Consider the following 15,230-nt stretch of genomic DNA (forward strand, 5'->3'; position numbering starts at 1 on the left):
TAGAGTGCTAAAGAAATGACAAGGACAGGTAAGGTGGAGATCTATCTTTGGAAATATGGAGACCAAACTGCACCACACCAGTGGGTGGCACTAATTATATTTCAGGAATCAGGAACATTTATTGCCAAAGTATGTCAGCCATACAAGGAATTTGACATGGCGGTTGGTGCGTAAGATTAAAAATAATAATAAATAAATGAAAACAAATAATAACCCTAACTCCTAAATCAAATTTGATAAACAACAATGAAATGACAATTTTTGACCACATACAAAACCATATACATATATTTGGTTATGGGTTGTAGATTATTTCTTCATATTTCATGTATTTGTTGGTCATTTTTATTTGAAGTGAATCAATGCTGCTCATCTGTAGAAAACAATACAGGATAGGAGCAGGAAAAAACTTTTTTTTTTCCAGCACAGATTTTCTCCAAAAGTGTTCAGTTTACTAATAAAATACCCGATCACCAGTGCTCTAGTTAAGGCATTTCATTTCTTAACCTAATTTTTAAATGAATGCATTGACTCTTCGAAAAGTATGAGACGAAAGGGAAACTAATGATTCATGTACAACAGTTTCATACTCAGTCTTCTTCTGAAGAATCTGCAATATCATCACATTGATTGTAACATTATTTTCGTAATCACGCCATCCCTCTGAACAGGAAAAAAACAACACGTGAACGTCCAGTCCAAAACTATTGTGCATGCTTCCTCCTTTTACATGCCATAATCAGATCAGCGGATTTGCTCAGGCCTTTAGCTGCCTTTGCCGCGTAGCTGTATCTGTGCCAAGTTATTGTTGGCTGTGCTGAACATTTATATAAGCATGTTCTTGTATGAATCTATTTTGCAAGCTGATAGCATACTGTTTGAAATTAATGAACATTAGATTTTAGAGGGGGTGGAGGTGAATCTAAGCCTTCAACAACACAGGTCAAAATACACATTACCAAAGATTGAAGGGTCATTTCTCACATACACAAACATTGGTTATACACAATAATACACAAAATGGTTTCTGAAAAGCCGGAATAAAGGAACAATAGAGGATTATAAAGCATGAGTATTTTAAATTAAACTTTCTAACCATAACCCTACATTGTAAATGCAATTGATGGATGTATTTGGCTCTTTGGTATATAAATGGACATGAAAAAGATAAAACTATAAAATTACATTTAAATTAATAGTTTGTATGAGAGCAAAAATAAACATTACAATTACAATATAAACATTTCAAATCTGTTAAAAAATCTGAAAGTTAGCATGAAACATAAATTAACATGAATTTATTATTATTTATGAGAACATATTCAACAGAAACAAATGTTTATTATTGCTATCGCTTCGTTAGTCCTCGAATTTACGAGCTGCACCTGAACGCTCCGCGGGACGCACGCAGTCACAGGTAGCCTTTCCGGGCCTGTGATTGGTCGACGGACTGTCAGTTCCCAAGCACGCCTGTCAAACACAGCCAATCAGCTTGCGTGTTGTTGGCCTGTCCACCGGTTCGCCGGGTCGGCTTCGCACAGGTTTTTCAGCTGGGGGGGAAGAAGAAAAAAAAAAAATAGGGGAAGCAACTGGCGAGAGAGGGCAACGTCGTCCGCGCGCGCTGCCATGGACCTCAGGGACAATGTCGAGACGGGCGAGACGGAGAACCACACGGAGCTTTTCTACGTGCCGATCCCGGACGAGGCGCCGTGCAAAGGGGAGCAGGAGAAGCTGTCCGGCGTCGTCAAGAACGTCCACAGAAAACTGCGCAGGAAATACAGAGAGGGTGAGCAGCCTCCGTGGGCCCCTCATGTCTCCTTCTCTCTCTCTCTTTCTCTCCCGTATTTTAACGTTAGTTTACCAAACAAACGTTCAAATACAACACACTCCGCTAACTGTAATTCCGTCGCGCTCGGAGCTTGGTTAGCGGGTGACGGGAGGAAGGAGCCCGGGGTGCCCTCCGCTCAGCAAAGCCAGGCCTCAAACTGCAGGCTGTTTATTGTGTTGTGCTCAAGTTACTAAACATGCGACGTCTCTGCTCTGAAACCAGGTCATGGTTACCAGTGAGATACGCTATCTGCTGATAAGGGATCACTCACTATTGCCTCTAAAGGGACAATAAATGATAGATCTGTGGACCGAGCAAACACTTGTGATAAATGCACCGGCGTTGTTCTGAACTTGAGGGTAAATCAATCTTAAGATTGCTCATAGAATCCAGCGAGTATATGAGAGAGACTGAGACTGTTTATTACAGACATATTTGTCATTTCTCACTTATGCTTTTGTGTTTTTAGGAAGTGCAAAAAAAAATGTTTTGGTGGGAGAAAATGTTTCTGTTTTAAAAAATGTGCCATTCAAAGTCTTCCTCCAGGGTGATGTTGCTCCGGATCACCTCGTTTGTCTTTGCTCCAAGCAAGCCCACAAATATTTACAAATAAAATGTGAAAGTCATAAATCGACCCCTCCGGATGCAACATGTAAAAAAACCCAAAATGCAGCTTCGCTCCTTCCTTTTGCTTGTGATCCGGTGACTTTTTTTTTTGTCTGTAAAGGTTTTGGATTTACACAAGTTCCACTTGACAGGCTGCTCAAAAAATATCCAGAGGGGTTTTATCTCAGGCGCCAGCTTGAAGCCGAAGACCGTTCGCAGGCCCAGGTGCCCTGGGGGGGGGGGGGGGGGGCTTTGTGCTGCTGTGGACGCTGCTTCTCTTTCTGAGGAAATGCATCGTCCTACTGGAGACTGTGTGTGGTGTGGGGGGGGGGGGGGGGGTGGGTGGACAGCAAACAGTTTTGCGATTTGACGAGATGATTTCAGGTCACAAGATATCATAAATTAGGTTGAACGCTGGGCGGGTTTGTTTCACTTAACTGCCTCCGAATGGAACATTCGCCTCAGATCATTTTATTATCCTCAAATCATAGAGCAAGCAGTGAAAAGGGAACTCTTGCACAAGTTTAAAACAATTCATTGTGCAGGTAAGAGCTGTGTTTTGTGCTGTGACAAATGTTGCCACATTCTCTACCTTCAGTCACATAAAGAAATGCATAATGCATAAAGAGGTCACGTTTCCCTGTTTATTTATTTTACTTTTCCACTTGGGAAAAGCTACACAACCACAATGAAGTGTTTTTTAAATGATGTTTGATAAAAACGAATGAGAGTGGTTGTTTGCTCAGAGACTCTGGGAAGTCGTCCTGCCAGCAGACCCCATGAGTGGTTAATAAGTAAAGCATGATCTGCTAAGCTTGGCATAGAATCCCGTCGGTCGTGCTTCCCCAGCGCCGCTGTTTACCGCAGCTCCTCTTGTTGTCCTTTCTTCATTTCTGTAAATCAGGACCAGGTTTTTTTTTTTTTTGCGGTCACGGGATTTCTCCCTTATCAGCGAGTTTGTCTTCGCTACAGGCTGTAAACTGTGAAGATATGCTGAAGAGAAACCAGACTTTATTCCAGCTGTGTAATGGCTCTGGGAGGAGGATTTTTGGAGGAGCAGTTCCACTTCTGATGTGGGCAGAGACGAGTGAGTTTGAGGCTCAGGCGTTTTCTCAGCCTCTTTTGGTGCTAAAGAGGACGTAGTTGGTGAATGTTTTCTGTAACTTTCTGCGGATGGACGTGTCTGACTAACAGGAGATTAAAAAAAAAAAAACAGGACTTTAGCATGATGATGCAAGTGGCCTGAGATAACTTTTAATGTCTCACTCGACTCTTGAAGACCGTTTTTTTTTAATTTGTTATCTGTGTTGTAAATTTCTTTTAACTTTTTCCCCCACAGTGGGTGATTTTGATAAGATCTGGCGCGAGCACTGTAAAGATGAGCAGACGCTGAGCGAGTACGCCCTCGCCATGAAGAACCTTGCCGACAACCACTGGACCAAGAACTGCGAGGGAGAGGGACGCATCGAATGGTGTCGCAGGTAACGCCTCGCTGCAGATTTTTTTTCCCCCCCCGACATGTCGCTGTCACCTTCGCTGTGGCGTTTGAGCTGTGTGGGGTTTTCGTTCTACCTTCGCAGTGTCTGTCAGGAATATTTTTTGCACGGCGGGATGAAAAGGATGGTACAAAAGGATGAAAAAAGTGCCGCGCTTACCATGGGTCTGAGCACAGATTCTGTAAGTGTCCAACCGTACGGGACCATCCCCAGGTAAACCCATCCGTCACTCAGGACCAGAGCTGCAGTAACTCCAATAGTACTTTTCTCTTGTTTCTCATAGAAAGCATTCTCAGTCATATTAGCAAAGTACGTGTGGACTTCTCTCTCTATTGGTGGTTTAAAATATTACCATGTATATATTTTTTAATTACTTGAATATTAACACATAATACTACACTACTATGTAACAGTCGGAACGTTCAATCGGAATAGTACGAGGCCTTTACAGGACAAAGAGACACTGTTGGATGACACTGGTTACCTTGGTTTGAGCCTGACACTTTTCCCACTTCTTGTGTTGTAGTTCTATTTCTCATTTGGGGAAAATGCGCCTTCTTGATGTGGGAAGCTGCTTCAACCCTTTCTTGAAGTTTGATGAATTCCTCACAGTTGGGATCGACATAGTGCCTGCAGTCGAGGTACGGACGCTTACTTTGCATGAAAACCTGTTGACGCTCACAGAACGCGTGGTGTTCCCGTCTGGTGACTCAGTGCTGGCATTACAGAGCAGCAGCAGCAGGTGACTCACGCCGGGTATCGCCGCGGTGGTTGCTCAATGGATTCTGCAGCCATTCGAGAGGGGTCACCGTTTTTTTTTTTTTTTTTTTTGTCCTTCAGAGTGTGTACAAGTGTGACTTCCTCAACCTTCAGCTCCAGCAGCCTCTCCAGCTGGCGAGCGACGCGGTCGAGGCCTTCCTCCGCCAGCTCCGCAACCCCATCGACACGCTGCCCGCCCAGCTGTTCCACGTGGTGGTCTTCTCCCTGCTGCTGTCCTACTTCCCCTCGCCGTACCAGCGCTGGATCTGCTGCAAGAAGGCCCACGAGCTGCTGGAGCTGCGCGGCCTGCTGCTCATCATCACGCCCGACTCCTCCCACCAGAACCGCCACGCCCTCATGATGCGGAGTTGGCGCGTCGCGGTGGAGTCTCTGGGCTTCAAGCGGTACAAATACGTCAAGTATTCCCACATGCATCTCATCGCCTTTCGCAAGGTGTCCCTGGCCACCACCAGCGACCTGGTGTCCCGCAACTACCCGGAGATGCTCTACATCCCTCAGGACTTCCACTCCAACGAGGAGGAGGAGGAGTGCGCCGACGTGCCCGTGCAGGTGCGCTCCGAGTTCGAGGACGACCAGATGGCGTGGGGCTTCACGGAGCTGCCCGACACGCCCTACGACTCCGATTCCGGGGAGAGCCAGAGCAGCTCGGTGCCGGGCTTCCACGAGCTGGAGGACCCCATCCTGCTTCACAGCTAGGCTGAGCCGGCTCCCCCACCCCCGACCCCCTCACCCCCCCCTTCTCATGTTACCGTACGTAACTGTCACCTCCCCTACAACTGCTGCGCTGCCAAATTTAAACCTGCTGCATTCTTCCCCCCATTTCTCTGCCCTCTTTTCAAAACAATGCAGTTTGCACAGTGCGAAAGTTTACAGATTATTGACTCGTATCCACACTCCTCTGGGAGCACACACACACACACACACACACACACACACACACACACACACACACACACACACACACACTCCCCCCCCCCCCCCCCCCCTAGTTGCATAGACACAGACACACTGAGATGGATATATTTTGATAAATATCTAGGTTTTTTAAAGAGTTGCAAAGTGAATGCCCCGAAGATGTCTCAAACTCCTTTCTCCTGGATGCCCATGCAATCTTCCAATCAGCTCTTAATAACAAAAGTCAGCTTGTCTGTACGTGTGTCTCTATTTCAATGAGCTGTCTGAGCGGCAGGCGGGTTAGTGCAGCAACCCCGGCAGTCTGACACGAGTTGGATTGCAATGGAGAGACTGGAATGGAACGACTGCGTCGGACTTTCTGAACATTCTTGATGTGCGTTTTTATTTTTCCGATACAAAAAGGAAAAAAAAGAAAACAAGTTAATTGTTTTAAAAAATATATATTCTCAACAGTCAAAACCTTGGTGTTGTCCGGTGTAGAGTGTGGCGATGCCATTTTAACTTGCCATCTGAATAATTTGTGTATATTTTACAGGAAAGTGGTATTTGTAGCATTTTAAACATTTTCTGAAGCATATGGTAGGGGTATTACTAGGTTTACTAATGTGAAACTGTAACTGTGTTTACTCATTGCGTAACAAGGTACGAGTGTTTCAAAGTAGGTATTAGACCTATTTTTGTTGTTATCACTAATATTAGTTATCAGCTGTCAGCTTTTCAATAGATTTCTTGGTCTCTAGCAGAGACGTAGTACAACACTGCAAGTCGGTGACCCATATCAAATGGACTTTAAAGCACCAGTATTCTTTGACTTTGTATTTTGTAACTTTGATGTGAAATTACAGGAAGTGCTCTGCCTACAAAAAAAGATCCAGATACGAGCGCCTCGCGGAAAATTCTCCTCGACTGAAGGGATTTGCACTAATTTTGGGGGGTTTTCACGCTGAACCTCTGAGGCGAGGAACTGTAGATTTTTAGCAATAGCAGGCGAGAGCAGATGTGAAGACGGGAGGTCTGAGCCGAAGACACTACCAGACGAGATGTTGGAGGTGTGTTCTTGGGCTTGGATTTGCCAGTGTGAATGAAAAAGATGAATTTTACGTCGATGTGTTCTTGTCGGTGGCACTTTATCATTGATCCCAAAGGGTGTCACAAAATGTAATTATTTTCTTATGATGACAGGTTTTCGAAACAATATGATGGGCCCCGCACAAAACAGTGAGTCTAAGGTGCCTTCTTCGCTCACATCTACTGTACGTTGCGAGCGGCTTTTGATGCTCGTGGAGAAAGTGGGGCGCATACTTTTTTTTCTTTTTTTTTTTTAAAATCAAGATATCAAGCTTCTCTGGCCAAATATTAAATACTGTTTGTCCAGTTGTCCTTTGTCATTTTAATGGCTACCAGGAACCATTTACATTGTAGATGTGTGTTCCCGGTCCTTTCTCATTTTCCACTTAATGCACATCTTTCTGCTCATATCTCCTCTGCATTAACAGAAGAAAAAAAAAACATTGACAGTACCATACAAATTCAGAATTTGAATTTGTTTCGATTGATCTGTGCTTTAAGTCTTCCGATGTTTCTTTAGGTGCATTTGCATGAGTTTAATCTTCATTATCAACATTTTCAACAATACGGAACAACGTGTGCTTATAGTATGGTTGTATTTCTCTTTTATAAATGAATGTAAATGTATGCTTTGTGGGTTTTTTTCCTGTTGTGTTGGTGTGTTTGTTCTGTACCTGTTTTATTAACACATAAAATACTGCTCATGGAGTTATGAAGAGGGATTCTAGATTCAGGAGATTGAGAGGATCATTTATTGCTCTGGTCTCTTAAAACATTTAACATCAGTAGCAGATTTAAACATAAATATAGTATGCACTTATAAGAGCTTGCTCTGTTATACTAAAAAAAATAGCGAAGTAGTATGCCTTCACCGTAGGGGTATTTTAACACTGAATCACTTTTCTTTTTAGCTCCATTTACAATTAAAATGTTCACTAAAGATTAAAAAATAACCATTTAAAGTCAAATGTTTAATCCGAATTACTGCTCTTTTTCCTAAACTCCAGGGCTACAGCAGTGGTCATCATAGGTAACCTCACTGAATGAAAAAAATGGCTACGTGAGATGCGTTTGAAAGATAAATAAAGATAAATAAAGCTCAATAAACACATATTTTAGAGTAAATCTAAAATATTTCTACAGTCCGGTTTGTCTTTACGTTGGCGAAACTGTTTTGACCCTTCGGACTCGCCGTATTAGTCGAAAGCGGACACCGTCATGGCGCCTGTCAAATCGAAACTTTAGATGCGACAAACTTTCTCGGCGAAATGTATTTCGCTGGATCGACAGCGAGTTCCAGGGCGCTTCATTTCTAGCGCATTATGTCCGCATCGGACGAAATGAACACCACGTAAACAATCAACACGGAGCTATTTCTGCTGACTTTCACCCGTAGAATAATGAACCTCTAGAAGCTAACTGCAGCTAAGCTAACGTTAGCTACGCTTTCAACAAGTTGGCCAATAGTTAACGTTAGCCATTAACGTTTTACTTCTTTAAAAAGCTCGGGTTCGGCGGATTTCAAATGTCAACCCGGATATTAAACCGATTCTAACTCTTTGACTAACTTTTTTTTTTTCCTGCGAAGATGTGCCGTTTTCTACGCTACTGTGTCAGCCACTGCCTTCGCGCGACGCTGACCCGGGCCAGGGAGCTCAGCGGGGAGTTGGGCATGCGCTCGTCCGCCCGGTGGCTCGGCTACCTGTCCCGGCTCGTCCTGCTGGTCGCCCTGAGCTTGGGGCTCTACGCCCGGTGGGAGAGGACCGCGCAGGCCGCTCCGCTGGTCGTCCTCGTTTCGACTCTGCTCTTCGCCGGCGCGGCGGGCGTAACGCACTTTTACTTCAGCGCGGAGCGGCTCAGCCTCCGTCTCCTCCACCTGCTGTTCGGCTTCCTGCTGGGGCTCCAGTGCCTGCTTGACGGCGCGGCTGCGCGGAGCGACGAGAAGGCGCGGGCGGCCGACTACCTGCTGGCGGCCAGCGCGGCACTGGGCGCGCTGTGCGCGCTGCTGGAGCGGCTGTTCGGGTGCGCCGCGTACCGCCCCGCCTTCCTCACCTCTGCGGAGGGCCTGGAGCTGCTCGGCTTCGCCGGCGCCGCGTGGCTCGCCGCGGAGCCGCCGAGCGTCACGGTGCTGGCGGCGGCGCTGGCCGCGCTCCTGGTGGCCCTGCGGATGAAGGTGCTCCTGGCGCCGGCCAACCTGGTCTGCTTCGTTGTCGTCGCCGCCGTGTGGATCTTCGAGCCGCCGAACATCTCCGGCAACCCCGTGGCCCTCGCCTGCTTCTTCGCGCGGCTCGTGTGCGACCCGCTGCTGGATTTCTACTTCAGCGGCCTGTCGGTGACCGAGCGGTGGCAGCCGCTGCTGGCGCGCAACGGCCCGTGGCGGAAGCTGTCTCTGCTGCCCCACGTGATGCTGGAGGTGACCTTCGTCATCGTGGCCGCTCTGGGGCTGAGAGACCTGGACCGGTGGTACCTGCGGATCCCGGGCTTCGTGTTCTTCGGGTTCTCGTGGGCCGTGTACCAAATGATGTTCGTCCACACGGCGTGGAGCTTTCACACCAAGCTCAGTGAATGCCAGAGGCTGTGCTTGTCCCAGGGGTCAGGGGTCAGCGGCCTGAACAAGGTTATGGCCTCAAAGGGCATGAGACTTTTCTGCCTCATCGCCGAAGGCCCAGTAAAGATCTTGATGATATCAACTATTGCTGTGGCGGCAATTTGTTGGCAGGTAGGGAAAAAGCCTGTCTTAAGATTTCCAGAATCCAAAAAAACAAAACAAAGTTATGGTGTAAAACCTCCTTGTGACGCTTCTTTGATGGGTGATCTTTGCCCTGCAGGCCTCCAGCAGCCTCTTCCTCAGCATCCTGCTGCTCGTCCTGCCTCTGCAGTCCCTGTTTCACGGGCTGTTCCACGAGCTGGGGGGCAACCTGGGAGGAACCAGCGTGGGCTACGCCGTGGTCATCCCCACCTTCTTCTGCAGGTAGCGTTCAAATTGTACCGCTCTCTGAGTGGTGCCTCGAGGGATCGATGTTTGAGGTGTTGGGCCACAGAGGGACGGCGCTACTCCCCATTCGGAAATCTGTACAGAATCAGAAGCCATTTATTGCCACGTATGTTAGCCACAGATATTTTGCATTTTGGATGGTTCAATAACAGGAGATCGTAAAAGAATAAAATAGAGCACATGACGATGTCCATGTTGAGATGTAACCGCTCTTAGGTTTTAATCAATAATATTGACCTGGCTTGTAATGAACATCTCCTCCAACCGTTATCCATCTATGATTCCTCGAGGGACTGACCCTCCTTCCTCCTGTGCTTTCACCCCCCCCCACCCCCCCCACCCCCCCTCCTCAGTCTGGACGGCCAGCCCACGCTGCTGCCCCCGGGCCAGGTGCAGGAGCTGAACGAGCGCTCCACGGGCATGCTGAGCAGCGTGCAGCGCTTCTTCGCCCACCACGTCATCGAGACCTTCGGCTGCGACTACTCCACCACCGGGGTGACGCGGGACGCCCTGCGGGCCAAGATCCAGTCCCTCTTTGAGCTGCGCACGGCGGACGGACCTCGCTACGACACCTACGTCATCTTCTACAGCGGCCACAGCCACCACTCCGGGGAGTGGGCCCTGGCGGGTGAGAGGGGGGGGGGGGGTTTAAGTATCTCTTTCAAATATAATTTCAAAGTTAATGACGCTGGATGGCGTGAGATGTATATTTTTGCATCTATTAAGGGTTTAGGAGGGTGTAATAAACCCAAACCGGGTCCAAGACTTGGAGGGTCTTGTCAGTAAGTTGTGTCCTGCACTCCCCTTCATATGAGCACGGTGCCTTTGGACTGAGGGGGAAACCTTTTTATGGCATTCTATGTTTTTCATTAGATTTTAAGTACAAACGAGTTTTGTCTTGCTTTCTATTATAACAGGACTATGTTAATGATATTCTATACTGAGACTTTTGCGGCATGCTTATGGAAGCCCGCCACAAAAAAAGAAGTTAGAAAGTCGAAATTATGAATACTGCAGCGTCTTTCCTCGTTGAGGAACTGGCCGCACTGGTTCCATAAAGAGAGAACTTTCCTCTGGACTTTTCAATCGTTACTAATCATGACAACTACTGCATTACCACCCGGACTGTATTATATCTCCCAATAAGTTTGATTTATCTCGGACTCTGAAATGCCGAAAAGAATATTTTAGACTCCGCTAAAAGCGGACCACTGTACGTCAGACGTCCCTCCCTGCTGGTTATGAGGGGGGGGGGGGACTGAGTGGGTGCAAGTGTCCGTAGAACGTTTACAGATTCAGACTTCCCGGTTCAACAGCTCATCAGCGAGACGTTGTTAAAACACGAGCGACACCTCTCTGCGACCGTGGTGACGTCAACAAGCAGCTGCGGGGAGCTTGCGCATATCTTAAGTCATTATTTATTTATTTATTTTTGTGGCGGAAATGGGCTTCCATACATACTTTATTGTACGTTTTGATTTTGAATGCGTGTGTGTGCGCGTGTGTTTCGTCGCCAGGAGGAGACACCCTGGGCCTGGACCAGGTCCTGCAGTGGTGGAAGCAGACCAACGGCTGCTCCCGCTCGCGCCTCATCTTTGTGCTCGACTGTAACCACTCGTCGCCGTGGGTGGAGGAGGCGAAGAGGGCGGAGGGCCTGTACGTGGCGGTGCAGGCGGCCACGCTCTCCCTGGTGACGGACGTGGAGCGGCCGGAGCCCCCGCAGCTCGGGGACTTCACCTCTCGGTGGGTGGAGTACAACTGCAACCCCAACAGCGGCATCCAGTGGTCGGAGAGGGGCCGCTGCGTCTCGGCCACCTACGGCGTCTCCAGGCACTGGAGCGACTACGCGCTGCCGCTGCCGACAGGAAGCGACCTCGGCACCTACTGGAGGATGCACTTCCCCCGGATGGTGGGGGTCCTGGCCCCGGTGAGCTGGGGCCGGTCGGACGGTCTCGACGTGTGGGGGCTCTGCAGCCTCCCCCTGCGCTATCTCAGGAGACTCAAACTCAACTGGTTTCCACCAGCCGTCCTGGACACGGGGCAAGGCTTCAAACTGGTCCGCTCATAGAAATGACTGTTTCAAAAGTCCGAGTTACTGGGACCAGCTTCTGGTTTGTTTACCGCCACCCAGCTTCTGAGGTGTCGGTGTCAAATTTGAACTATTTCTGATTTTTAATTCTTTCCCAATGTTTCTATTGATGTGTGTTAATTAGCATCTAATGAAAAATTCCAATGTGAGGGATGAACGGGGGCAATTGTTGCATCATATTTACCGTTACATTGATTCCACCTTGACTTTGAGAACATTTGTGCCTTTTAATGTAAAATCACCAAAGAACCTTTTAGTTTTACCTTTAACAAAAGTTGACAGTGGTACAGTTTCAGAGGAAGATCTCAGGCATTAATCTTAAAGAATAGATTATTTTCTAGAGGCTTGTTACAGCTCTTGTATTTTGACCCTGAAAGGATTCCTGTTACAGCCAGCTGCACCACGCGTGTCCCACTCCAAGCGTTGAGTATATTCAATGCACTTTGTCGTCTTTTCTAAACAGCACACTGTGATGCTTTTAAGTTCTGCAATGATCAGCTGTTTCAGGAAGTCCAAAGAAACTTTTAAACTGTACTGACGATTGCACTATACACAGCTACGTATTTATGTCATAATTAAATCACACAAAGACTTTTCAGGTGAAAGAGGATTGAAATTATGCAATAAAGGAGAAGTGGGTCTTCGCTGCTAAAGTTGTTAATTTCACTATTACGTCTGGACAATGGTCAGAGTATAAAATAAATACCCACCTTTCATATTTTTAGACGTCACGGTAATGTGGTATTTTGAAAGTGTTGAAGGCATTGAATGGGAGTTAAGTGTGAAATGTTTTTTCAGCCAAGAACCCGCTTTACAGCTGGAGGCGTTGTGTAATATATAATTATATATTATATTATATATATATATTGACCTTACATATATTTTTTTATAATTTTTTACCTATTTAAAAAAAATCATCTTTTTTGACCCTACATATTTTGACTTTTTTCACAATATTTTTTTCCCATGACATGACTGGAATGATCTTAGATGGAGCAACCTACACGTCCCTGTCACTAATGCCAAATGCCCTAAATTTCTGTACTTTAAACCTTATCTGGGTTCAACCCTCAAGGGACATGGTGGCTCTTCCTAAATCCTTTTTTAGTTTTGGGTAACTGACATTTATAAAAAATCATAATGGGATATTGCCCCAGAGACGGATTGGTGCATCTTGGAGGATCAACCATGCTATTCATCCTTCCTGCATTGGTAAAGGCACAAGTGAGTTGAATTTGAATGTAACAGAGAATTGGAGGGTGGATGCACTAAAAAGGGTAAACAAATCTACACCCTGTGCCAGACTGTCAGTTTAAGGTTGTCCACAAGATGCCCTGAAGTAGACAAACATGTGATTGTCTTGAAAAAGGCCCTCAGAGGCTGTAATAAGTTTCATGTCAGTGTGACCACTGAATGAGACACATCTGGCCTTCTCTCCCGTCAAAAAGGTGGAACCCTATAGGCTACGTAGCATGGCTAATAAGTGCTAAAGCAATTAACATCAAGTCAATTCATCAACATTCAAAAGATTCTTCATCATTCCTGACAATGCCATCATAACTCAAGTGAACGCGCCTTGTGTTTCTGCATAACCCCCAGGGTTCACTTCTCTGAAACAACCAGTGGGGACAATGCCCCCACTACTACCTCCGCGGTAGTGCGCTCAAGACTTGGCGGGTGGGATTTGAACCCACTGGCGGTGCGCACAGAGGCTTTTGGCACCCTGCACTCACCCCTACACTACCAGTCCTGGTCACATTTTGGCCACTTTGATTCTCCTATTTAAACTTGAGCATGTGAGCTAAACCTCAAAACTCTTTTTAAATGCTATTTCTACATCTGGGCTTGAACCCACAACCTTCAAGTGCAGTGCAGGGGGTTATGTCAGCAGCTCTTCCGCTGCGCTACTTCACCACACACTAACCCACCCTTTGTTTGTTGTATTTAACCTTGAGATTGCTACTCAAACCTGAAGTAAAGCCAAAGGCTCAAACCCAAGACTGGGCTTGAACCCACAAACTTCAAATGCAGCGCAGGCTTATGGCTGCAGCTCTTCCGCTGTGCTAATTCACCACACACTAAACACCCCTTTGTTTGTTGTATTTAACCTTGAGACTGCTACTCAAACCTGAAGTAAAGCCAAAGGCTCAAACCCAAGACTGGGCTTGAACCCACAACCTTCAAATGCAGTGCAGGCTTGTGGCAGGAGCTCTTCCGCTGCGCTAATTCACCACACACTAACCAACCCTTTGTTTGTTGTATTTAACCTTGAGACTGCTACTCAAACCTCAAAACTCTTTCAAAGCAGAAGTGATGTCTGCATGAAGGGGCATGAACCCACAACCTCAGACAGCAGGTTGGAGCCTGGAGCCCTTCAGTTGTTCCCTTGTGCTATTCAAGCACATGCCTCATTGTGTCCGTTTCTCATATTAGACCTTGGGATTGTTTACTAAACCTCAAAACTGTTTCAAAGTTTACAGTTTGAAGACCTGACTGCAACCAAACCCTCCTTCTGAGAGAGCAGGTTTGAACTGTGGATCCTCCACACTTCAGCCTTCCTGCTATCCCCCTGCACTGTTCCACCACACACCTGTTGATGCTTTTGAATCCAACCTCAATTCTCATAGATTCTCAGGCTGGAATCCACAACCGTTCCAAACCGTTATAATAGAATTGCAGGTCAAGTAAAGTCATATAATGACATTTCTAATAAAGCCCTAGTTGATTTCACTACTTTTATGCTGTGATCCTTATTTCACTTTTTGTGTGCTGATGCCCGCGTGTGAATTGAGAGGATCCATACAGACTCCCCTATGGAGCTAAACCAGTCTGAAGGTCCTCCTCAGCTGAGTGGAGAATAAATCCCGGAAGAAATAAACACGTTTGACACACGGCACCTTGAGGAGAGAGAATCAAATCTCAAATGTGGATCAGGAAGTTCAGCTTTGATTCCACTAGAGACACCAGAACTCACGATGATTCAGTGTCACTGTTTGTTTAATTTAAAATTAGGGCCGGGACTTTAGCGCGTTAATTACGATTAATTAATTACAATGTGAATTAAGATTAATTAATTACACAAAAAATAACACATTAAACATTTTTCAGGCTATTTCTACACTTGTCTGCTGGAATTGGTTGAACAAAAATAAAAATCCATGTGAAAAAAATTACTTCTCACTGTTCTCCGGTCAAATATTTATGCAATTAAAATGCGATTTATTTCGATCAATTAATTACAAAGCCTCTAATTAATTAGATTAACATTTTTAATCGGGTCCCGGCCCTAGTTGAAAATAAATAAATCCCTTTATCAGCTTGAATATAAATATTTTTAAACTGACATTTCTTTTGGGAACCACTGGTCTACTAATACTCCAAAGTGGAAAGGGTGGTTCTTCTCTTCCATGACCAGCCTGCTGCATCCATTGAATATTTGTTTGCATGGTTACA

The 15,230-nt window shown here is 46.2% G+C and overlaps 2 protein-coding genes across 2 annotated transcripts; both read left to right on the forward strand.

The window, feature by feature from the left end:
- Window positions 1-760: 760 nt before the first annotated feature.
- Window positions 761-5,910, forward strand: bmt2 (base methyltransferase of 25S rRNA 2 homolog). The gene is made up of 5 exons (XM_037452361.2): window positions 761-1,786; window positions 3,774-3,915; window positions 4,015-4,143; window positions 4,457-4,571; window positions 4,771-5,910. Exons 1-5 carry the CDS (start codon window positions 1,627-1,629, stop codon window positions 5,404-5,406), a joined length of 1,182 nt encoding a protein of 393 aa, XP_037308258.2. The 5' UTR covers window positions 761-1,626; the 3' UTR covers window positions 5,407-5,910.
- Window positions 5,911-7,440: 1,530 nt separating this feature from the next.
- LOC119196558 (transmembrane protein 168-like) lies at window positions 7,441-15,161 on the forward strand. The gene is made up of 4 exons (XM_037452350.2): window positions 7,441-9,412; window positions 9,522-9,664; window positions 10,042-10,316; window positions 11,206-15,161. The coding sequence occupies exons 1-4, from the start codon at window positions 8,282-8,284 to the stop codon at window positions 11,754-11,756; spliced, it is 2,100 nt and encodes a 699-aa protein (XP_037308247.2). The 5' UTR covers window positions 7,441-8,281; the 3' UTR covers window positions 11,757-15,161.
- Window positions 15,162-15,230: the final 69 nt, after the last annotated feature.

The sequence above is a fragment of the Pungitius pungitius genome, chromosome 6 (genome assembly GCF_949316345.1).
Source record: "Pungitius pungitius chromosome 6, fPunPun2.1, whole genome shotgun sequence".
Taxonomy (NCBI): Eukaryota; Metazoa; Chordata; class Actinopteri; order Perciformes; family Gasterosteidae; genus Pungitius; species Pungitius pungitius.